General features: G+C 37.6%; 2 protein-coding genes across 5 annotated transcripts; one reads left to right on the top strand and one right to left on the bottom strand.

The window, feature by feature from the left end:
- Positions 1-37: 37 nt before the first annotated feature.
- On the top strand, positions 38-5,349 carry LOC113111818 (phosphatidylinositol-glycan biosynthesis class F protein-like). 4 transcript variants are annotated; one of them, XM_026276916.1, is made up of 6 exons: positions 38-172; positions 486-741; positions 836-927; positions 1,005-1,121; positions 1,874-1,982; positions 5,130-5,349. In XM_026276916.1, the coding sequence occupies exons 2-6, from the start codon at positions 514-516 to the stop codon at positions 5,241-5,243; spliced, it is 660 nt and encodes a 219-aa protein (XP_026132701.1). In that variant the 5' UTR covers positions 38-172; positions 486-513; the 3' UTR covers positions 5,244-5,349. The 4 variants fall into 4 exon arrangements, with proteins under 4 accessions (XP_026132701.1, XP_026132700.1, XP_026132704.1 ...); XM_026276915.1 differs by having other exon boundaries at positions 38-240; XM_026276919.1 differs by having other exon boundaries at positions 50-68.
- LOC113111819 (rho-related GTP-binding protein RhoQ) lies at positions 4,075-22,704 on the bottom strand. Its single transcript, XM_026276920.1, has 5 exons — positions 22,122-22,704; positions 21,508-21,566; positions 9,121-9,285; positions 6,225-6,320; positions 4,075-6,076 (listed from the first exon to the last, which is right to left on the bottom strand). The coding sequence occupies exons 1-5, from the start codon at positions 22,261-22,263 to the stop codon at positions 5,921-5,923; spliced, it is 618 nt and encodes a 205-aa protein (XP_026132705.1). The 5' UTR covers positions 22,264-22,704; the 3' UTR covers positions 4,075-5,920.
- Positions 22,705-23,629: the final 925 nt, after the last annotated feature.

Below are 23,629 nucleotides of genomic sequence, written 5' to 3'. Positions count from 1 at the left end.
ATTTTTTTGTTTAGTTGAGAGTGATTGTTGGTGACTTCATTCTACCGGAAGTACACGGCAGTCATGTTGTAAATAAACTGTTCGACTTTTACATTTATTTGTAGTCTTATGGCATTCGGTTTAGAAAATATACGATTGTAATTTGTACATACTGAAGTGCTCGATTAATCTGGCAACGCATTAGTTTAGGAATTTGTATTTGCACATATAAACTTTGGTTAGTTAGGCACCACTCAATTGGTACGTTAAGTCTTTACTTCAAAGTAAATTTAATTCATCATTAAATCTATCACTTATTATAGCTGTTTGCAATATTTTCCTTTGCCTTTATTTTCATAACCGGTGATTGCCAGTCTCATTGTTACGTGGGTTTCTTTTATTTGTGTCCTTTCTTTGACCTTACGTGAATTTTTTTTTTTAAGACACGCATCTGTTCTTTTGGAATTGTTTTTTAATCGATAGATTTACTCTTTGTTCTTTATCAGGTAACATTACTGCCCTTTAACCTCCATAATGTGGGATGTTGAGATCAGGGGCATGGCATCGGCTCATGCCATTATTGCCTCCTCCATCTTCATGGCAACTGTGATGCCTGCTGTGTTTGTGGAAAACTTCTCTGTTTATGGGAGCCACATGGTTTGGCTGTATTGTGTGGCTGGATCTGTTGCTGTGGTCAACATCGCAGTGTTTTGGCTTCTTGGCATCAGCCCACCGACAAAGAAGAACACGCTGAGCTACAAGGTAGAGATGGGCAGCACATTCTCCAATATATGCAATCAAACATAATTAATGACTTTCAGAATTGAATGGGCTTCATTTGTTATTTCTTGGACAGATCAACAGATTGTTCAAATCCTGTCTGTACTTTGTACTGTCATGCCTCTTCTTTCATACTGTGGTGGTACTATACGGAGCACATTTGCTTGAGTAAGTATGTGTTTGTTTGTTTTTTGTTTATCCCAAAATGTAAAATACCAATGTATTAGTCATACCTCACATTACAGGTCAGCTCTGGAGACATTTTCTCTGGCCGTGCTGCTGTCCACCCTCACTACACTGAGATGTCTCTGTATCCTGGGTCCTAATGTACAGGCTTGGATCCGGGTTTTCAGCAGAGATGGGTAAGTGGAGGATAAATGCTTTACATTTTAACCACCGGAAACATTCATTTCTCTCTTTATGGTGTGGAAGAGCTTTGGTGAGGAGTCCTCAATGGCTGGAATCCACTAGATGGAGACCTTGTCCAGCTTTGACGAATGGGAGCACCAGTTTTCATTGAATTTCAAACAGAAGAGATTATTGTAGGTTGAACACCTTATATCTAGAACAGATGAATTCAAATCCATTTTGAAATGACAATTGCAATGCTCATATCCCCATATATGAGCAACTGGAGTTAAGTGTGGCTTAATGCCCTCAGATCAAATCCTGTTTTTCTTTTCTTTTTTTCATCACTGTAGCCTGAGCGGAGTCTTGTTTTCTGATTGTATATATCACCATTTAAATAATATAATCGCTAAAGCGTCTCTGTATGTATCATTTTAGCTTAAATGAACTTCAAACTAACTGAAGTGTTTGGAAACAAGCCCACGGAATCCTTTAGTGATGTTCCAGTGGTATGATAATCAGAGATTCGGTGTGTTGTTTATACAGCTGCAGTATCTCTGCTTAAGCACTGCAGGAAATTTCTCTCTCAAATGTAAATACGGAGCTGTTTTCATCGAACATTCATAGTCCTCTTGTATACTACATCTCTTCACCCTATACCAGCTTCATGTTTAATATCCTACATACAGTGCTGTTTTCATTCATTTCATTTAACATTTGAATGGTAGTGTACAGTGTTATGATGTTGAGCATGTGTGATTTTCAGGGCGATGTCAGTGTGGGACACCTCTCTTCAGATTACCACTGGCTGTAGTGTGATTGGGGCCTGGTTGGGAGCTTTCCCTATTCCTCTCGACTGGGACAGACCCTGGCAGGTTAGTGTCATTACACTATTGCAATATTGGGTTACACTTTATTTTAAGGTTTCCTTGTTAGTGTAATTGTACATTTAAGTACTTTGTAATAGTAATTAACTACATGTACTTACTATATGCTTAGGGTTTGGTTTTGGGTAACTTGCATGTAATTATGCATAATTTATTATTACAATAGCAAGTACATGTAACGTGTAACAAGGATGGCCCAATACCAATAATGCAATGCAAACTGCTTCCAGAAATTCCAGTCATTTTAAAAGAAATATCAAATAGCAGTTAACACACATGCTTCTTGCTCATTGAGATGTGGCGGTTTGAGTCTGGTCTGTAGCATATTCCAGCGCATTTCTTCTGTGAGTTCCTGTGACTCTTCGTTATATCGGTTTAGTAAAGCAAAAGAAGCCCCTCAAAAATGTGTCTCTTAATGAGAGCATTGGTTAGTTCCATAATTATGCTCCGTGAAAAGCAGATTTCTGCCGTGGCAGCAGATTATTAGTAGAAGGTTCCTTGTTTCAGAGCACTTGCTGTCATTTTGCATCAAACCTCAGAAACGAGGAACATGCCAGAGAAATTGCTTTGTATAAATATTTTGGTTTTGTTGAACTTTCAGTTTTATGTTTGTGCTATTTATAACATTTAGTACATATTTATTCAAATTCATTCCTCTCTGTTTGCAAAAAAATCTTGATTTTTGTCCATCACGCTTGGTTATTACGTTTCTTAAAAAGGGATAGTTTACCAAAAAATGTAAATTAATTTGCTCATTCTCATTGGAAAACCTGTCATTTCTCTAATGATTGGAGATTTTGATGCTCTGTTTATGACCATAAAATGAAAATAACTTTTTTCCAAATATAATATATTTTGAAATGTAATTTATTCTAGTAATGGCAAAGCTGAATTTTCAGCAGTTATTACTCTTAGACAGTGTCACCTGATCACTCAGAAATCATACTAAACATTAGATTTCCATTCGAGTTCATCAGAATTCTGATTATAAAGGTATCATTGCTTCAACAAAAATACTAAGCAGAAAAAATTAGTTTTCAACAGATAATAATTGAGTACCAATAAAAACTGAGCTCCAGATCAGCATATCAAAATGATTTCTGCAAGAATCACGTGACACTGAATATTGGTTTAATGGCTGGTGGAAATTAAACTTTGACATTGCTGGAATAAATTATATTTTAAAATATATGAAAATTTATAAAATAATTATTTTAAATTAGAATATTTCACAAGAGTACAGTTTTGTGATCAAATAAAGGCAGGCTTGATCAGCATAAGAGACGACTTTTCTATATAAATATATAATATATATATATATATATATAACAAAATCATCATACTAGGGATCATTGTCAAATAGAAAAAAATGATGTGTAGTGTAACACTAAAACCCCTTTTTGACAATATACTCATCCTCTCAACCGATAAATTGTGCAGTATAGACATAGACTTTTATATAGTCATAGATTTTTGTTGGGAATGAACCAATCTTCATGAACAATTTAATATTCTCGAAGCATAGAAAGACTGCACTGGTACTTCAATTATTCATGTGTTGTACAGAGACATTGATCAGAGGCCAGTGTTTGCCCTCGTTTTGCCCTCAAAATGTCACACTGAAGTCTCCCATGTGTGCTTTTCGACACGCTGTCTACACACAGATGTCTAGACGAGAGCAGAGAGACGATGAGAGAGAGGAAGCTGTAGAGTGACTTCTCAACACATGATGATGGGCTGAGTGTGAACAAACGAGAAACTCTGGGGTGGTTCAATCCAGATGTCTAGCTATAGAGAATGGAAGAGTGGTGTGACTCACACAGACTCTCTCCTTCTCATTGCCATGACGCTTGCAATATTGATGCCCATATTATGGTTTTGAGATAACTGAATAATCAATTTTGCTGACATTTTTATTTAAAACTCAAATCTTCAGTCATTAGAGATCAAGTATTCAGGGAAGAAATCTCATTCTCTGTATAAAACTGGCAGAAATTAGTGCTGATCTCTCTTTCATTCTCTCTCTCTCTCTATATATATATTTCAAAGTTTAGGGTCAATCATGTTTTTTATATAAATATTTTTATTCAGAAAGGATGCATGGCATAGATTAAATCTGACAAGTACATTATATTTTAATGCATGCCATTATCTTGAACTTTCTTCATATCAAAGAATCAAAAAATGTTATCAGCATTGATAAGAAATGTTGCACCACATCAGCATATATGAATGATTTCAGAAGGGTCATGTGACACTGAAGACTGGAGTGATGATTATGAAAATTCAGCATCACAGGAATACATTTAAAATAGAAAACCTTTATTTTAAATAATAATTAGTGTTTTACCATATTTTTTACTGCAAATGAAAATGCAGACTTAGTAAGCACAATAAATTTTTTCAAAACATTCTTACTGACCCAAAACTTTTGAACAGTTTTCTTTGTGTGTGTGTCAGTTAACTGGTATAATAATAATTATTATTTTTCTTAATATAACAGAAAAATAATTGCATATTTAACTTTCTTTTTTATGTGCAAGACTGAAATAAGGCATTCAAATCTACACGATGAATCAAAACAACTAAATAAAAAAGGCAAAGTTTTTTGAAAAACCTGTTTTATACTCAGTAAAGATTTTGAAGCAAGTCATTAAATTTACATTTTGTTTATCCACTGCGCATTGGGCGTCAAAAGCAAGTTTTCATATGAATTATGTTCTCCTATAAAACCATTGTGCCTTTTAATTTTAGATTTAGATCTACTATTTTTAAAGGCTTTTTTTGTTGTTGTTGTTGCTCACAATGTGCTAGAAGCTTTAAAGACCACTCCACATATTTGCATGGACTGCAAAAAATGCATAAAATTTAAATAAAAAAACAAAACAAAATTTGAAATCGCCTTGATCATATGAAGCAAAAGTTCTAAATGCAGAGCAGTTGGCACACACCTGAGAGGCAAGGCCACCAATACGTAACACTCAAAACTCTACGTTAAAAAAAGAAAGAGGAATAAAGCAGTCTGAAATAGAAAATTTGAAAACACCACAGTGATTCTGTAGAATTTCCAGTCAAGTCACTTGTGCTCCTGCAAAATGAGAGTTTTGATCTTCATTTTCTGGCTCTTATATCCAGGTTTGGCCCAACTCCTGTACCCTTGGGGCAACTACTGGATTTCTAACGGGCCTCCTCGCTGCTCCTGTCTGGATACACTGGCATCGCAAACAACTCACATACAAGCTCAAGTGAGGAAAAGAAGGACACAATCACAGGCCACAAGGAACTGAGAAAGAAAGAGATCCAGACTGGAGTCAAAAAACGACTGTCCATCCCAGTACATGCTAAGAAATGCTGCCTGACTCAGATGTCCAATTTATAGTTTCTGTGTTTGTTTTTTGTAGAATAGATATTTAATTTGTTGTTCGCTCCTAATGGCAGTATATTTATTCGATCATTCCTCTCGTTCTTCCTGTAAATAAAGCTAGTACTGACTTGAGACATTTTGTAAAAAGCAAGTATTTTGCAACCTAAATTGAGATGCTGAATTCCCCTTTTTGAAGAAAGTCTTACTTCTGTAAATGACCGATGGGTTTGGTTGTGCTGTTTCATCTCTCAAAGGAACTCATGCTTGCTGTGCCAGACACGTTGGAACTACAGTTTGATTGTTTTTAGTCATTAGAAAGGGTGTCTGTTCTCTGTGCTTGTATGTTCAATAAATCATTTTGTCCGTTTTTCTTTGTATTCCATTCTCAAGGATTAGTGTTCGTGTCATTTCTCCCTGAACAATGTGTCTTTTTGTTAGTTCCTCGTCCATGACTTGGACTTGGAGGTGAATGGGCCCATTGGTTCGCCTTGCTTTAGTTCAGAAGTCAGATTGAAATCTGGTTGGTTGTCAGTTGGTCGCTGGATGCCCCTGAGCTGGTGTATCATGTGATGAGGCAGCAGTTGATGCAGCGTGGCCCCAGTCTTCGCTTGAGCGCACCTTTCTTAGGAGCCAGAATGGCTATAATGGCCTCATCAAACACAGTCTTCAGGCCTTTCTGTGTCAGTGCTGAGCATTCAACATAACAGCAGGCACCAATCTGGAAAGGCATAGAAAACGAGACACTTTTTTTTAAGGTCTAACCAGTAAGTCACGACAATCTTTTAGCTTTTTCTGCTTGAGTTTTTCTTAGTACAAAGTTTCATTTTTATTTTGTTCTTGAGAAAGAGGAACTATCCATTTCTCACCTCCTTTGCTAGCTTTTGGCCTTGTTCTGTCACAATGGGCTTTTCCTTCACATCGTTCAGCTTGGCAATAGTCTTGGGGTCGTCCCGCAGGTCAATCTACAGCCAAAAATGGAGTCAAATTCACAGTTAAGCAAGCACGCATGAGGGGTTAACTGTAAGAGCACATGTGCTCTCTGCATTTCTTTTGAGGACGGCGGATGAGATTCCATATGATGGGGTTTGTTTTTAGAGCAGAAGGCTCCAGGAAATTCAACCCAAGACCAGATGGTGGCATGCATCTGCAGACTCCCCTTTCACCTAAAAAGTACCACTGCAGTTGTCTAGGAGGGTCTCCGTCTTCACTGTTTCCAATTAAAATTCCACTTCATCTGAGTTTTTGCCAGCTCCTCTCCACAAAAAGCCGCTCTCCATACATCCACTGACGTATTACCAAAACCACCACACAGAGCAGTGCTTCCTTCACATCTTTAAATTAGGCACATGGAGCACAAATTGAAAAGGTTTCCTTTAAATAGACACACTGATGATGGCTTAGGCCGAAACGCGTCTGTGTAAGACATGGTACGAATACATTTATTAAAAGGATATCTTGAGAGTGCGGTTTTTCCTCTTTTACCTTTGGATAACTTCTTTATTACTCGCACCCATTAAACGACTTGGGAGTTGAGCGCACCTTCTCCACTGCATTTCCTTTAAATATGTCACCAGCGGAAGTGAAGCTTTGTAGGGTTCGGTGTAGGGCTTGATCAATTAAACTCAAGTTTCTGATAAAAATCATGACTGCGAAAAGTTTGCTGCATGATGGTAAAAAATTTGTGGTTGTATATCATTATGCCTAAAAAGAAATATTGCTATAGAATAATTATTATTTTGTGGAATAACTAAATACGAGGTCAATTTTACATTAAATAATCTTCCAAACTCAATACTTGGAATTCATTTACTGCATATCGAAAAAAAGGACTACATTTCTTTGCAACTGTAAAATTACAATACTAATATTTATGGACGCCTTCATTTCAAAAACGTTAAATCATCAAACTTTTATTTTGAGGGAAAACCACAGGGGAGCCTTAAAGCTTCTTTTTGTTGAAAAGCGATCCTCATTACAAGTATGGAAAGCATGTTGCATTCCTTAATGCACATTAAAGTGGCCCAAACTCTCGAATACAGATGCATAGAAGAGCTTGCATGGAGCAGCTTTGATAATCGCGCTAAACCATATCATGATTTTAGTTTTATCCCAGTTTATCCTGCCGGTCTTGTTCAGGGTCCTTGGTCCTATGACTTTCTCTGGCCGCCTTTCATATTGATTGCACTGCATCTGTATTCATCTCACTCTGTGGTCTGATTAAGACAGGAAGCGTGCACACAGCAATAAACTGGCTTGTGACAAGCCCTCACTCTTAACACACATGGTACAGTAATTACCAAACCATAATCATAAGCCATTTGGACAATTTCATTGACAATATCATGCTGTGAACACTGTATGACTGAACCTTTCATGATGGCACATAGATCAATATCTTCAATCAATAATATTACCACAGTTTAACCACACATCAGTTACAACCACATTAGATTTTCCCAGAACATAAATATATGTAGCATCAGTAATTCTGACAGTCACCACAGAAAAAAAAAAAAAAAACAGAAAATAAATGTGCTTGGGCTACATATGCAATAGGCGGCTTATCATGCAGGGATGCACAATATATTTAACCATAATGGTTATTGGCTGATATTAGATATATTTTTACTTATCAGTACTGGTTGATATTGGATATATATACTATATGTAAAACAAATTTGGAAAAAAAATCAAAACAATAAAAAAAATACAGAATTTAATAGCACTTTTAAATTACATTTTTCTCAAAATGCATATCCATATTAAATTGTACATCATAACATTGTGATGCCTAAATTCACTTGTAGCATTTACATTTATTTATTTAGCTGACGCTTTTATCCAAAGCGACTTACAATTGCTATATATGTCAGAGGTCACACGCCTCTGGAGCAACTAGGGGTTAAGTGTCTTGCTCAGGGACACATTGGTGCCTCTCAGTGGATTCGAACCCGGGTCTCTCACACCAAAGACATGCGTCTTATCCACTGCGCCAACACCACCCCCATTTAAAACAACTGATTTGTGTGTGTGTCTGTAAACATGGGTTATTCCAAAAAATTAGTGCCTTTTGTGTCCCTTCTGATTCTAGAAATAGATAACAAAATAAAATAATTTAAATAGCATTTATGCTGCTGATGAGGGTAAGGTTTTAGGCCCGTCCCCCACTATGATTTTTCTTTTTCAGCAGGACATTTATTTTGCAAAATGAAGGCAAAATTAAATCAAATTCACATTCGCATATTCTTATAAATACAGTCTCATTGTTAAGCAATGTTTTTGGCATAAGTCTAAATTTTTTTTATAAAACAGAAATAATTACGTCAGCCCGGTTACCCTCATCAAAAAAAACAAAAACAATCCTAGTTAAAAGAGGGACTAAAATGCTGCTTGTGTGAAAACTATGACATAGTTCTAATTGAACTATAGTAACGCTTGTGTCTGTAACAGTGTTGACAAAAATACCAAAACATGAGGTAGAAATACAATACAATTTTGTGTGTATGTTTTTTATATTTATGATTTAAACAGACTGCAGAAAAGTAGCAATTTCAACAATTTGTAAATAAATAAATATTTCAGAGAAAACAAAAGAGCCACAATAGCAACAATAGTATACTGTAGCAGTTATATATTCAAACTGTATAGTTTGAAATGTTTTTTACTAATTTATGCACTGTTTCACATACAATCGCAAAAAGTATGCAGTTACGTTATAAGGAATATTATATTGCTGTTGTGTGTAGCGGCAGGTGTGTGTACCTGAGTGCCGATGAGCAGGTAAGGGACATTGGGTGCGTACTCCTGCAGCTCAGGGACCCACTCCTCTCTCACGTTCTGGAAGCTGGCCGGATTCACCACGGAGAAGCAAATTAGGAAGACATCTGTCATGGGGTAAGACAGGGGTCGCAGGCGATCATAGTCCTCCTGTCAGAGCAGAGGACACCGTTTAAAAACAAGTACTGTTTTTTTCTTATTGTTCATCAGGTCAACAATGATCAAAAAGGCATCAGGAATGCACTCAAAAGTTGTTCATAAATTTTTTTGTCAATTACGCTAAATATGAGCTTGCTTTGAATAAAAAGTGTCATTTTCTTCTCTACAAATCTTAATTAATAGCATTCACTGAATCATTGTCCACAAATACTCTGTAACCGAACATTATCAACAATCACTTAAGCAGCACCCAGAAATTACGCTGACCCCAATGACGGAGCAGAGATTAATACGATTTAGATTACAACTCATGAGCCACAAATCCATATTTCACTCAATAGCATTTCCTCCATCTCCCCATTCGTCCTCCAAAAGACAGCACAGAGGCAGAGACATGTCCTCTGGAAACCAGAAACCCCAGACGCTACAACAGATAAGCCTGGATTTACAGGGGACATGTGACTGATATTTTTGGGAACTTGTTTTTTCCCCGACGTGTGTGTGTGTGTGTGTGTGTGTGTGTCTCTCTCCACAGGCACCATGTGTTGGTATGAAATCATCCATGGTTATTCTTTCTAATGAGAGTGTGTCTAAACTATAACAGCGAGTGCCTCTGGCCATGTGTTGCAGTATAAACATTTCATTTGCGAAAGGGAACCATCCTGGGTTTCCAGAAATGAAACTCAGAAATGTGGAGCTTTAGAGTTTAATTTACCGTGACGTCTCTCATCTTGGAGCACCTCTGCATCTGAACCGCGAGGGACGTTACTAACAACTGCCGACTGAAGATTGAGAGTGAAAACGTACTGCTGCCAGTTTCCATAATTTGCAGCCCTTCAGGACTTTGGAGTCCTTAAGGTGCTGTCAGATTAAAACATCAAAAAAACTCCATTGTCTACAGCACAGAGATGAACCAAAGCAGCTTTCTGTTGATCAACATGTTGAATTTGTGTGATACGAGCAGAAATCTGTGTGTAGCAACTGGAAACTTCACAGAGCAATGCTAAATGTGATCTCCCCTTTAAAATGATAGTTCACCTCAAAATGAAAATTCAGTCATTAATTACTCACCTTAACATTCCAAACCCGTAAGACCTTTCTTCATCTTCAGAACACAAATTAAGATATTTTTTATATATTCTGAATGCTTTCTGACCTGCAAGCAGGTGCATATCAATAAATTAGAATGTTGTGGAAAAGGTCATTTCAGTAATTCAAGTCTAATTGTGAAACTCATGTATTAAATAAATTCAATGCACACATACTAAAGTAGTTTAAGTCTTTGGTTCAATTAATTGTGATGATTTTGCCTCACATTTAACAAAAACCCACCAATTCACTATCTCTACTAATTAGAATACTTCATAAAAATATATATATATATATATATATATATATATATATATATATATATATAGATCTCATAATATCAACAAATTAGAATATGGTGACATGCCAATCAGCTAAATCAACTCAAAACACCTGCAAAGGTTTCCTAGGCCTTCAAAATGGTCTTTCAGTTTGGTTCACTAGAAAATACACGATCATGGGGAAGACTGCTGATCTGACAGTTGTCCACAAGACAATCATTCACACCCCTCACAAGGAGTGTAAGCCACAAACATTCATTGCCAAAGAAGCTGGCTGTTCACAGAGTGCTGTATCCAAGCATGTTAACAGAAAGTTGAGTGGAAGGAAAAAGTGTGGAAGAAAAAGATACACAACCAACCCAGAGAACCACAGCCTTATGAGGATTGTCAAGCAAAATCGATTCATGAATTTAGGTGAACTTCACAAGGAATGGACTGAGGCTGGGGTCAAGGCATCAAAAGCCACCACACACAGACGTGTCAATGAATTTGGCTACAGTTGTCTTATTCCTCCACAGACAACGTCAGAGGCCTTACCTGGGCTAAGGAGAAGAAGAACTGGACTGTTGCCCAGTGGTCCAAAGTCCTCTTTTCAGATGAGACCAAGTTTTGTATTTCATTTGGAAACCAAGGTCCTAAACTCTGGAGGAAGAGTGGAGAAGCTCATAGCCCAAGTTGCTTGAAGTCCAGTGTTAAGTTTCCACAGTCTGTGATGATTTGGGGTCCAATGTCATCTGATGGTGTTGGTACATTGTGTTTTTTGAAAACCAAAGTCACTGCACCTGTTTACTGAGACATTTTGGAGCACTTCATCCTTCGTTCTGCTGACCAGCTTTTGAAGATGCTGATTTCATTTTCCAGCAGGATTTGGCACCTGCCCACACTGCCAAAAGTTGGTTAAATGGCCATGGTGTTGGTGTGCTTGACTGGCCAGCAAACTCACCAGACCTGAACCCCAGAGAGAATCTATGGGGTATTGTCAAGAGGAAAATGAAAAACAAAAGACCAAAAGGTGAAGATGTGCTGAAGGCCACTGTCAAAGAAACCTGGGCTTCCAGACCACCTTAGCAGTGCCTCAAACTGATCACCCCTAACAAGTATTGAGTACATGTACAGTAAATGAACATACTTTCCAGAAGGCCAACAATTCACTAAAAAAGTTTTTTTTTTTTTTTTTTTTTTTTTTGGTCTTATGAAGTATTCTAATTTTTTGAGATTGGTGGGTTTTTGTTAAATGTGAGCCAAAATCATCACAATTAAAAGAACCAAAGACTTCAGTCTGTGTGCATTAAATTTAATACATGAGTGTCTCAATTTGAGTTGAATTACTGAAATAAATGAACTTTTCCACAACATTCTAATTTATTGAGCTGCACCTGTAGGCAACAATGCATCTGACATGTTCAAGGCCCAGAAACATTGTAAGGACATTGTTAAAATAGTCCATGTGGCATCAGCGGTTCAACCGTAATTTTATGTAGCTACAAGAATACATTTTGTGTGCAAAGAAAACATAACAAATTTATCCTAAAATTCTTCTCAAATTATCTTGCAGTATGATTGCGGCCTTTAGGGAGGTTAGGACATAGGACATTTTAGAAAAGCTAATTTTGAGTAACGTCAATACGTACACACGCAATACAACACACACAGTCGCTCATCCATCAAGAAGATTGGCGAGTTGATATAAAACTTCTACTTTTACCAGCAACTGTCAATTTTTCAAGGCCAAATGTGGCATTCTGTTGCTCCGATATGAACCTGCAATATATAACCATAAGAATTACAGCCCAAAATGGTTTGCTTCTGCTGTAGGGAGACCGTCCTGTTCCTGCCACATGATAAATCAAGATTTGTTGCAACATAACCTGACAAAACAAAGTTGAGCAGGTGCATCTGTGGTGTAAGTGAGAGTGTTGTGTGAGTTTGTGTTGGCCCTGTGGGGCGGCTGCATTATAAATACACACGCTGCCCATCTTCTTGTCTGTTCAAACATTCTACAGGGGGCAGGGTGGGAGGGAGGGATGGTATTATTTACAGCTGCCCTTTGCCAAAACTGAATGTAGAATAAGCCAACACATCATCCACCCACGACTCCTGCTACCTCCAGAGAACGCACATTTAATCACAAGTTAAGTCAGTGTTGGGGAGTTGTTAATAAACGTGGCGATGCTAATAACTAAAGGTGAAATGTGTAATTGTCAAGCCATTAGCAGCACCTAACAAAATCTTTTTGTGAAAATCAGAACATTTTGACAATTTGACACTGGATACGCTACAAGCTTCCCACAATTTTAAGTAGTTTCCACCACATTGGTTTCTATTGTCGCATAAAAAGTCAGCTGAGCTGAAACAGGCTGCTTTAGTGGCTTGTAATGAAGTTAACGTAATATAAAAAAACACATAAAACTTGAAGTTAATGAAGTTGATTGTGGCTTGTGAAAACCAGTTGATTAAATAGGTTTTTATATTAGTGCTTCATTACCTTGAAAACGCCCTGTGACAGCTTATCACGATCCAGAGCTTGTTAATAATGAAATATGTGACATTTCTGTGGAAACCGTGAGCGCCCTGCTCTTTTGAGAGCTGAAGGGAAATGGATTGAAAAAAGCGAGACAGCAGTCTAATGCAGTGAACCTGGAAACACCCTTTTCTGCTGCCATCATTACCATACAGCTCTCCCTCCAGCTGATACCACTGACAACAGACAGCCTCTGAATGCACACATTTCTCCTGGAGTATGAAAACGGTGACAATACAGTCAATTGTACACTGTTTCTGCTTCACACATAGTACTGTAAAACTCCTGCCTCTGTCCTTCTCCTTTTTGTTTCTTACAAAAGCAAATATCTGATATGGGATAGAGGAGAACTATTAGCCATTTGTTATCTGTACTGACATGCCTAGTCACTGTCCTTTACTTTCTACAGACATCCGAGCTATATATTCCTTTATTCCCCCTAACACACACTCACACACTTAGTTTAAAATATGTTTCTCAACAAGGCTGCATTTATTTGATCAAAAACACAATAAAACAATAATATTGTGAAATATTATTACAATGTAAAATAACCGTTATAAATACATATGTGGGTGTGTGTGTGTACATGTATGTATTTTATATATTGTATAGTATACATTTCATATCTGCATCAGTCAGCATCTATTGAAATTTATGCTAAATTGTTCTGTGTTTCAATTGTACAGTGTTGACTGAGTCTGGCTTTTATTGCAGCAATATTTACAACACTATAAAGCAGGCATCTATCCATCCATCACTCAGAGTGCAATTGCCTTGCCATTTCTCTTCCCTCCACCCCTTGTCTTTTAGATCAGATTCCAATCGGTCTGTCTGTACAGTCCTCCTGTAAGATTCCCACAGTCACAGAGATGAGTTAAAAGAGTGAAAAAGAAAGAAAGAAAGAGTGTTTTTACACTGCTGTTCGTATGAAACATTTATCTTCAGAGCCCCCCTGCACTCCATTTACTGCATGTATGCATGTCTTCCTGCACTCTTAATTCAATTAGATTTAAACTCTGTTGTCTGTATGTGTGTGTGTGTGTCTGGCTATACATTTCGAAATCTGTCTTGGTTTGTCAATCTTCTCTTTAAAAATAATATGTGAATGTGTGTTAGGTTATCTGTATGGCTTTGCTGTAGTGAAATAAGTGGGTCAATCTGCAGTTGATAGTCTCTTTGCAGTTAGCACCTCATTCCTTACATAAGACAACAGGAATCAGAGGGAGATACAGAAATACAGCAAACTAAAATTACCACAAGGCCCAGTTATGCAAGTTGAAAAAGAAAGAAATGGTTGGCTGATTTTCTCCAGAAAGTTTTATATTCAGAATGTATTCAGCAAGGAGGGGACTTGAAGAAGGGAAGGAGAAGAAGAAAGAAAGAGGCTCCTGTGCCTTTATCCAAAGAGAATAATTCATGGCTGTGTTTACTCAAATGATGCAGATTAATTGAAGCCTGCTGTGTGGTACAATGAATAAACACACGTATAGGCGGATTACTTAGCCCAGATGAAGCTCAGTCAGGTGTTTCCTCTAACTCTACTTTCAGGAGCTCAATCAGACTGGGACAACATGTTATTAACCAACCAAGACAAACAACAACACCTGAGGTGAGAGCAAATGTGTTCAGTAAGAATCCACAACATTTCAGTTACATTAATGGTCTCAGTCTGCTGTTAAGACCCAGAATGCGATGACATGTTTGCTCTCACTCCATTAGCTCCCTGTAACTGCCAGCATCAAATTCATTCGTGACTTGACTCTGAAATGAACCACATCCTCCTGCTTGATCATACTCCTATAGGTCTGTGCTCTCTCCCGTCCTGAGGTCAGTGAGTGAGCTGTGTCTGGTGCTACACATTCATTTACAAGAACCTTCACTCTCTCTGTTTCACTGTGGTGGAACTTGCTTCATACCCCACCTGATCTGCTGAGACCATAACAACTTTTAAGAAATGCCCAGTTCTGCAGGTAAATAATTCCTAACAATGAGAAATGAAGTTTTTCTCATCGTCTCTTTTCTGTAGTAACAGTTGTAGTTGCCTTTATATATGTAGCTTTGGTTAACTCTGGGAATTAAATACCCAGTGTTATTACTGTTAACTAAAACTATTTTGTATCAATTCATATTATATATATGTCCCCGACTAAGGATATATATGTAGCTTTGTTTAACTCTGGGAATTAAATACCCAGTGTTATTACTGTTAATTAAAACTATTTTGTATCAGTTCATATTATATATATGTCCCTGACTAAGGATTTTCATAGTCAAATCATAGTCAAAATTTTTTAATCTTGCCGATAATCAACTGATAGTTGAATACATTACAAAGAGTCAAATCTGGGGCTGGGTATTGAGTTAGATACTTTTTAGGCACCGACCAAATTGCCTCGATACCATCAAGTATCGAAAAACATCTTGTCATTCGGTACCAAAGTCCAATACCTAAGGGGTTAATCTAATCAGTGTCATGTCGAATACACCTAATAGTTTACACCGGTTACACTCGAGATGTGGCACACACGTGAGGTTGTAGTGTGAATACGTCCCAGCCCCCTTAGATACAGGCTAAATTTTCACTGGACCATTTTTATTTTCAAATGAAAACAATCCTCGACATACTGACATTTCCACTGCGTTTCAAGCCAGCTTTCAACTATCTCTGACAAACAACAGACCAGAAAATATACATTTCCAATGGAGAGTGTGGGAGCTGCATGGAGCTCCAATCATATGGAAATTTCTGTTCATACTGCACGGCCGAAATCGTGTGTTATGTGACCATTCTTGCAAACTGTAGAATCATGCTACATAAGACAATAAATTAGATTTATATTCTGCTTTTACTCAAAACTCTCTTTAATAGATAGTTTGTATTGACTTCCCATTACAGTCTAATGTGTGTATTGGCCATGTAATGCTGCGGAAATTAAAGTGGCGTGGCATGGTGCGGTGCGACAAATAGAACCCATTATAATCAGTGATGCTGTTTACACTGGCGTGGCATGAATTTAAATGTTCAGTTATTTTTGTTATAAGTTCAGTTCAGTAATGTTTAGTTATAAATGTTATTAAACCTGTTATGCTGTATTTATGACTAATTTTTTGCAAATATTGAAATACCGTGATAGTACCGTATACCGTGATAAAAGCTTTAGCAATTATCACAGCATTAAAATTTGATACCCTCACATGCCTACTAACAGCACTACTGCTAATATTGCTAGCTTCTATTTAATAAATTGCCTGTACTTTTCTTTGCTTGTAAGTTACAAAATGTTATTCAGTCTACAAATTGTGAGCTTTTTCAGTCCTGTCTTCACTAATAAAAGACATTATTTGTGTGTGTTTGTGTGTGGCTCAAACTCAATGTCCTTTTTTCATTCCAGAAATAGACTCAAAGCAGTTAGGAATAAAAAGGAACATTATGTGAGCACTTTCAAAACACAGACATTCTTATGGTTCAAAAATCCCTTTTAGTTATCTCCCTGGTCACGAGGTGTAGCCTGAGCCCCAGAAAGGGCAAAAAGCAGTAGGGTACTCCAGGGTGGGAGGGTTTCCTGAATTGAAAAACAAATGCAAACTGCAGCTGTACTTCACATCTGGGGCCCAGTTCTCTCTCTGAGGCTCATTCAGAGCCTGTCAACTCAAAGCCATGTTAAAACATCACCTTGGTGAAGAAAGAAAATGTTGAAGGACTGAGAGAAGAGGATGAAAGGTTAGGATATGTGAGACAGATGCCAACATCTGACAGGTTGCCCCTTTACTGACACTAGCCAGCTTACTCTCTGACTCCTCCTGAGGCAATAAGCATGTCAGGACCAATCAGACGAAGAGCCAGTGAAGGCATCCAACAGACACGCATCTGCTTATGAGCCAAGTGACACCCTCCTTCTTAGCAACCACAGGCTTGAAACTATTTTAAACATACTAAAATAGAACGAACACCTGCCTATTTTTCCAATATCGATACTCTTTATTCACTGCACAAAGTGTGCCAGAAAACGTTCTCTTTCCTTTCTCTTCTTCCATTGAGGTTTGAAATCACATGGCTATGGAGCACACACTCATTAGCACATGTCTGAGAAGGGCAAGTCACCCTTTTTCATACAAAGGGAATTCTGATGAGGTCCTTTATCTAGTCAACACAGGAAATGTACATGGAATATATAAATTGGAATATTGCAGTCAAACCCACAAAAGTACGGCTGCAATGCATCTAGATATATAGATGCGGACATGCTTTGACATGCTTTAATGTTCAAAAAACACATTATATTTAAAAAGCTGTACATTATTGTAGGTCCTCTATGCCCCACCTCTCTCAAACACATTTTCTACAAAGTACCTCTTTCAGACAAGCCCAGTCTGCTCTGGTTGGACAACTGACCCAGTGCATTGTGATTGGATGAACACCGCACATTCCGACACTCATCGGAAATGTAACACCCCTTTCCATAATCGTTAGCTTCATCTTTCAAAATAGATACAGTTAATAATGTCCTTAGTTTTACCATTAATTCAAGCCCAAAAGGGGAACAGAGTGACGCGACAGACACAGTGATGAAGCTCGTATGTGTTTGCAGCTCACAAGCCACGGACAATTAAGATAGCTGACTCCACTGTGTGACCCTGTCTCTCTCTCTCACACACATGCACACATATACGTGAAAAACTCTCAATTGAACAGTCAATAGCAAATACTTAAAATAATAAGAAAACGTACTTACACAGTAGCTGATTCAGAAGTGCCAGATTATCGTAGCAAAGTCAGATTTACCTCCTCTCCTAGGTTCATGAAGCAGTCATCCATAAAATGCATTGCTGATCTGTAATCCTAAAGATTCCTAAATGCATCTACTTTCGGAAGTAGTTTTGCTTTTGCCTAGATTCCACACATACATCTCCTTGACATGGCTGCTTCAATACTAACTGCAGTTACTGAAACCATGCCTTCTTTCTTTGCCTGAACATTTAGGTGGCATTACGCAAATATTCCCACATAGTGATGTAGACATGTGGGGGCGTGTCTGAATGAGCCTTTTAGGGGGACGCGGCAGAGTCTTAACTTTAATAAAGAATATCTCTTTGGACTTGAGACTTAGTTTTTTTGCATCTTTATAGATCTTGTTTATGCACCAAGAGCTTGTAACACTCCAAAGAGAAAGGAAAAATATAAATAGCATCAAATGACCCCTTTAATAAAATGAAGTCAAACATTTAGATATCAGACCTTTTTATTCTGTGTCTCTTTTTGCAAAACATTTAATTGCTGCTGAACACCATGAACAAAAATCAGCAGGCTACATAAAAACTTGACTCAATTAAAAGCTGTGTGCAAAATAGAGCTGCACGTTTCTGGATAAATTGAGACAATTAAACAAAATCTCACGGGATTTATGAATGGAATGATTCAATGACTCACTCAAGAATGAATTTTCATTACTGGATGAATCCTTGTTTTTGAATGAATCTCTTGAATGAATTATTCAAAGACAAATAAATTTTTAACAGCCCCTTTTTGCCACCTTAAAAAAATGATGCGCACAGGAATTGTTAGGCAGATTTCAATTTTATAAAAAAAAGTATCCAATTCCTTACAGCTGCAATCCATAACTTTTTTATGTTCAAAATTTACAAAATTAAATATAATAAGGGAGTACATCATGAATCCATTTTCTAAACCATGTTTTTGGATTCTCCTTAGTCACTATGGTACACCTATAATAAGTTTTTATATTTGAAATGGTACTGGTGGAACCGCTGCGGGGTAGCCCAGTACTTGTGTGATTCCTCATAGACATAAACAGAGAGAAGTAGCTCTGGCTACAATGTACTTCTGCAGCTTTAAGTATCCGATTCTGGTAAACACAATGTATTGTAACGGTGATTCTGATCCTACTTCATGTATCTTACTTTCGTGTGTACTTTATTTGACCCGGAGTATGTAAAAAAAAAAACACCATGATCATAATAATAATAAAAATAATAATAATAATAATAATAATAATAATAATAATAATTATTATTATTATTATTATTAATTAAAAAAATAGAAGCCCATTTCCAGATTCTTCCTAGAAACTGCTAACCAGCATTTGTGGGTGATTTCCTGCCCAAGCCATGTTTTTTCTATCTGGGTTCTTCCAACAATCTCTTGACGCTTAAACCTTGAAACTGCAAGATTCACAATCTCCTTTTCTTTCCAAATGCCTTATAAAGAACAGGTCAATCAAAAATGAAATTTCTGTCATAATTTCTTCAGCATTAAAATGAATGGGGACTAGGGGCTGCTCAAGCTCCAAAAATGATGAAAATGATAAATCATAAAAGTGGTCCATATGACTCTGCACTACATTCAGAGCGTCCATTTGATATCTTTGTATAAGTGACTAACTAATATAAAAGTTTTTATTCACTACAAATCCTGCTTAACAGCAATGGTCACCATTCACTTTCATTGGACAGAGAAAATCTGCTTGGCCAGGACACTGCACGATAAAAAAATAAGAGAAAAGTCAGGTCATCCAGGTTTCTAAAAGATTTATTTATTTATTTATTTTATTTTTGGGTGAACTGCTTTAAGTCTGAACATCATCTGAACACTGAACATCAGCTTTGAATATAACCCTCTTTCCAGTTCTTCGGCTAAATGAATCCTCTTGATCAAGGGATCGGTCATGGTTTCTGTATAGTACAAACTGGTTCCAGCTGTACAGAAAGGGTGAACGTGGGAAGTATTTTGTGTGTTTGAACTTCCTCTAAACTAAATCCCACTGCTTGGCCCTCAGTGACACTTCCACACATCTGGCCCGGCCACTACTCACATTCTTTTGTCTTTTTAAAGGATGACGCTCAATGGAAAAAAGCCAACCGTGTCAGATGTACTACTATGTTTATGAACTAGGCAATCATTTTTGTGTGTTTCATGATCATCAATCAAACAGCATTGAAAATATGGGGATAGGATACATTTTTCTATATCATATCTGAATTAAACTTATGCTCTTGTCTTTATTAGAACTGTGTGGAATGTTAATTGAACTCAGCCATCTTCAACTGTTCAAACAAAATAATTTCACTAGACATTAAATCCATAGAATAAATAAATCATCAGAGATCAAAGACCATGAGTGTTGACAGATATTCAGCTTTCTGATTTTTTAACAGTTCCACCCAATACCAATTTTGAATGGCCTTGGGCAAGAAGGAATCAAGCTCAAGCTCAGAGTTCAGTCTAGATTTACAGCTACTCGTTTGGTCAATTCATACATGTACCAACACACAGTTTGGTGATGTGAGAACAACCTTAAGCGATAGCCTGATATACAACATATATTCTCAGTTAAAGTCTAGACATTGGCTGCATCTGAATATGCATACTTCCCTACTAAGTGAAAAACAGTATGTGAAAAAAAGTGTTCAAACTATTCATAAAAGGTGACCTACTACTTTTGGAAATATTCTGAAACACACATCTAATAAACTTTATTATCCGATTATGCCATGGGAGAGGATTTGTGAAGAGCAGTGAAGCAACACAACTGACGCAGTAGGTCACAAGACAGTCATGACAAATCTAGTATCCAGATTAGTACATTCAGATACATCTAAGCACCACCAATTCAGAGAGTATGAGACTTCAGCCATAGCGTTTGCCTTTCAGATCACAAGTTTTAAACTTCCCATTTATACGCTAAACCTCCAGATACTTATTCTTCAAGACTAGACTACCTCTGGGAAGAAGTGTTCTTTCGTGATCAATTATTAAAAAATGGTTAAAACGGAGGAAGGAAAAAATTTCTGCTGTTGTTGCATTCCAACTGCTTCACATGTTTATCTTTCCTCTGAGAAATGCTAGTGTGTACTCACCTGTTGAGTTGGGCAGTGGCTAAAGTGATTAATGAGAAAAATCTGTAATCTAACACTCACACTCATGTTGACTTACAAGACTTTATGACTCATAATACTTTCTTCATTCTGTGGAACATTAAAGAAGAGGTAGAACAGAATTTTTTCAACAGCTTTTCATTGCATTTTTTTTTTTATATACAATTCATAGTATTACCCTGCCAACTTCAGATTTTGCATTCCACAGAAGAAAGTCATACAGGTTTGGAATGACATGATGTGAAGTAAATGATGAGAAATTACATTATTAAAGGATGAACTCTCTCTTTAAATGATATGCATATAATGCCAAAAAGACTCTAATGCATCTCAGCAGGCCACCGTGTACTTGGCCTGGATTGATCAGGTTACTATTGCTAATGAAAAGGCCTCATGGCCAATGAAAGAGGAATGGTTTAACCCTACCTGACCCGCAGTGTCATACAGCCCCAGCAGGTACTGTTTTCCCCCAACCGTCACACTCACTGAAAACAAAATCACAAATTAATCGTTTAAATACAGGACTGAAATTATCCTACATGATTAAGTGTGCTTGAATTTAGATTAAGAAAAGCTGATGGTCATCTTTTAGTCATTTCTGAAAAGGTGTAATAATAATGTAAATTAGTATGTAATTCTGATCACGTGAAAGAGCGATGCAGTCTATAAGTGAAAGAGGTGGGCTACTCAATTTTGTTTGATTTAGTTCTGTGAAAGAGGGATGCATTTTTTTTTCTGACCAATGTTCTCAATCAGATTTTATTAACCTCTGATCAAACAAAAGAGGAAAGCAAATTAGTTGTTTATTTCTGATCAAGAGAAAGGAAGATGAATCGTGCCACAAGGATGCTGATGTGCACCAGTTGCATCCTCAGCCCACAGGTGGTTTCCATTATAGAAACACAAGCGCGATACAATGCAAGTCACTCTGAGGTCTTGTGAAAACCGCTAAATGAATGTTAAATACATTTATACACCAAGCGGACACTGAAACATGGATTCATATGAATTATGTCGCAGTAATATAATGGCATATTTACCTGCATAATGATCAAAGACAGTGGGCACATATTCCTCTGGAAAGGCGTCGTTGGCATAGCTCATCAGCAGACAAGTTTTTCCAACGGCGCCGTCGCCGACGACCACGCATTTCAACATGATGCTGCCGGTTCCGTTTGCCATGACGATAATAAAACACTTGAAATCACCATCTTCAGCTGCTAGAGATATACCCCGCGTTATTAAAGCTCCCTTCAGGCGTCACCACCAGCAGCAGCGCAGCGCTCGGGCTGCAAAAACAGCTGAAATGCCATTTCCTCCACCCCGCTTCCCAAATCTAGCATTGACTGAGGTTTCTCCCTCTCAATACTGGCAAGCGCAGAGCGCGTGTCGCTTCTGGTGAGATGGAAGCAAGCGACAAACTTCGCGTTGTCAAGAAGACGTCAACCCTAAAGCCGCGTGCTCAACACCACACCACACCTCACCGCACCGCACCGCTGTCCCACTTCCCCCACTTTTCAACCCAGTCTCACCTCTTCTGACTCTTGAGCCCAGCACGGATCGACTTGCGACACAGGCGGGGTATTAACTCTGGATCAAGGGATCAAGTATAAAGATCGGTTATCGTTGTTTAGTGTTTGAATCAACCAACCATTAAGCAAATACCAGTCAGTATCTTGTGGATCTAAGGGAGTTCAGACGAAGACTAACCATTAAACAGCGGGGATATAAATGCAATTCAGAAAATCCTTAAGAAAAGTATCCTTTATTGCTGTTTTCCCAACATATATGGGCTCAAATAATACATTTGCAGCAATAAAGTGTTTGTGGAGATTCACTTCTTAATCCTGATTATCAGAAATTAGGCCCAATCACTCCCAGTCATCTTCAAATGTATGTGTCCTTTATGATACAAAATAATTTAAGGTTTAAATTACTGGGTTTTAGATTAAACATGATATAAACTGTTATTAACCGCCTTAACATTACAGTTGTTTTGATGCAATATGTTTTTTTAACAATGGATTCATATGACAACAATTCTTTGATGAAACCAGCACTTGACTATAATTTTCTCGGTTTTTATTAGCTAGCAGTTAGTATTCTTCTACATAAGTTCATAATTTGTTGGTATCACAATGTAAGAGCCATATTTTTCGTTTCTGCACTTTCTAGATGATCCCTAACACCTGATCGCAGTCCAATCAGCTGGAAGCGGGCAGGCTGGTCAAGGATGCGCTGCTGTATCACTTTTGACAGCTACTGCAGGAGTCACGTGACCAAACAATTACCTCATACCTTGTGAGCGCGCGTGTGCGTCTGTGCCTGTGGATCTGTGTGGGCGCGCACCAATAAAACGGTGAGGTGCAGACACATCACTGTGTCCGTGCAGATTCTCTTGTTAGAGTACTTAGTTACATTGATATTTTTTGTGTGTTTAAAATGTATTGAGGAAAATAAGTGAAAAAAAATAGGCTACTAGAAAAACCCCTCCGCTACATTTACCATTTATTAAACAATTAATGAACAAGATTCAGTAAGATACAGT

The sequence above is a fragment of the Carassius auratus genome, chromosome 12, assembly GCF_003368295.1.
Source record: "Carassius auratus strain Wakin chromosome 12, ASM336829v1, whole genome shotgun sequence".
Classification (NCBI taxonomy): domain Eukaryota; kingdom Metazoa; phylum Chordata; class Actinopteri; order Cypriniformes; family Cyprinidae; genus Carassius; species Carassius auratus.
Note: the sequence above shows the minus strand (reverse complement) of the source record. Positions and strands in the feature narration are given on the sequence as shown.

Bases quoted from the DNA above. Each gene is read 5' to 3' on its own strand.
- LOC113111819 (XM_026276920.1), bottom strand. From the start codon at position 22,263: ATGGCAAACGGAACCGGCAGCATCATGTTGAAATGCGTGGTCGTCGGC. The intron at 9,286-21,507 runs GTAGGGTTAAAC...CTGCTCTGACAG, and splicing joins TGTATGACACTGCGGGTCAG to GAGGACTATGATCGCCTGCG. The intron at 6,077-6,224 runs GTGAGAAATGGA...ATGCCTTTCCAG, and splicing joins GCCAAAAGCTAGCAAAGGAG to ATTGGTGCCTGCTGTTATGT.
- LOC113111818 (XM_026276916.1), top strand. From the start codon at position 514: ATGTGGGATGTTGAGATCAGGGGCATGGCATCGGCTCATGCCATTATT. The intron at 928-1,004 runs GTAAGTATGTGT...CTCACATTACAG, and splicing joins TACGGAGCACATTTGCTTGA to GTCAGCTCTGGAGACATTTT. The intron at 1,983-5,129 runs GTTAGTGTCATT...TCTTATATCCAG, and splicing joins ACTGGGACAGACCCTGGCAG to GTTTGGCCCAACTCCTGTAC.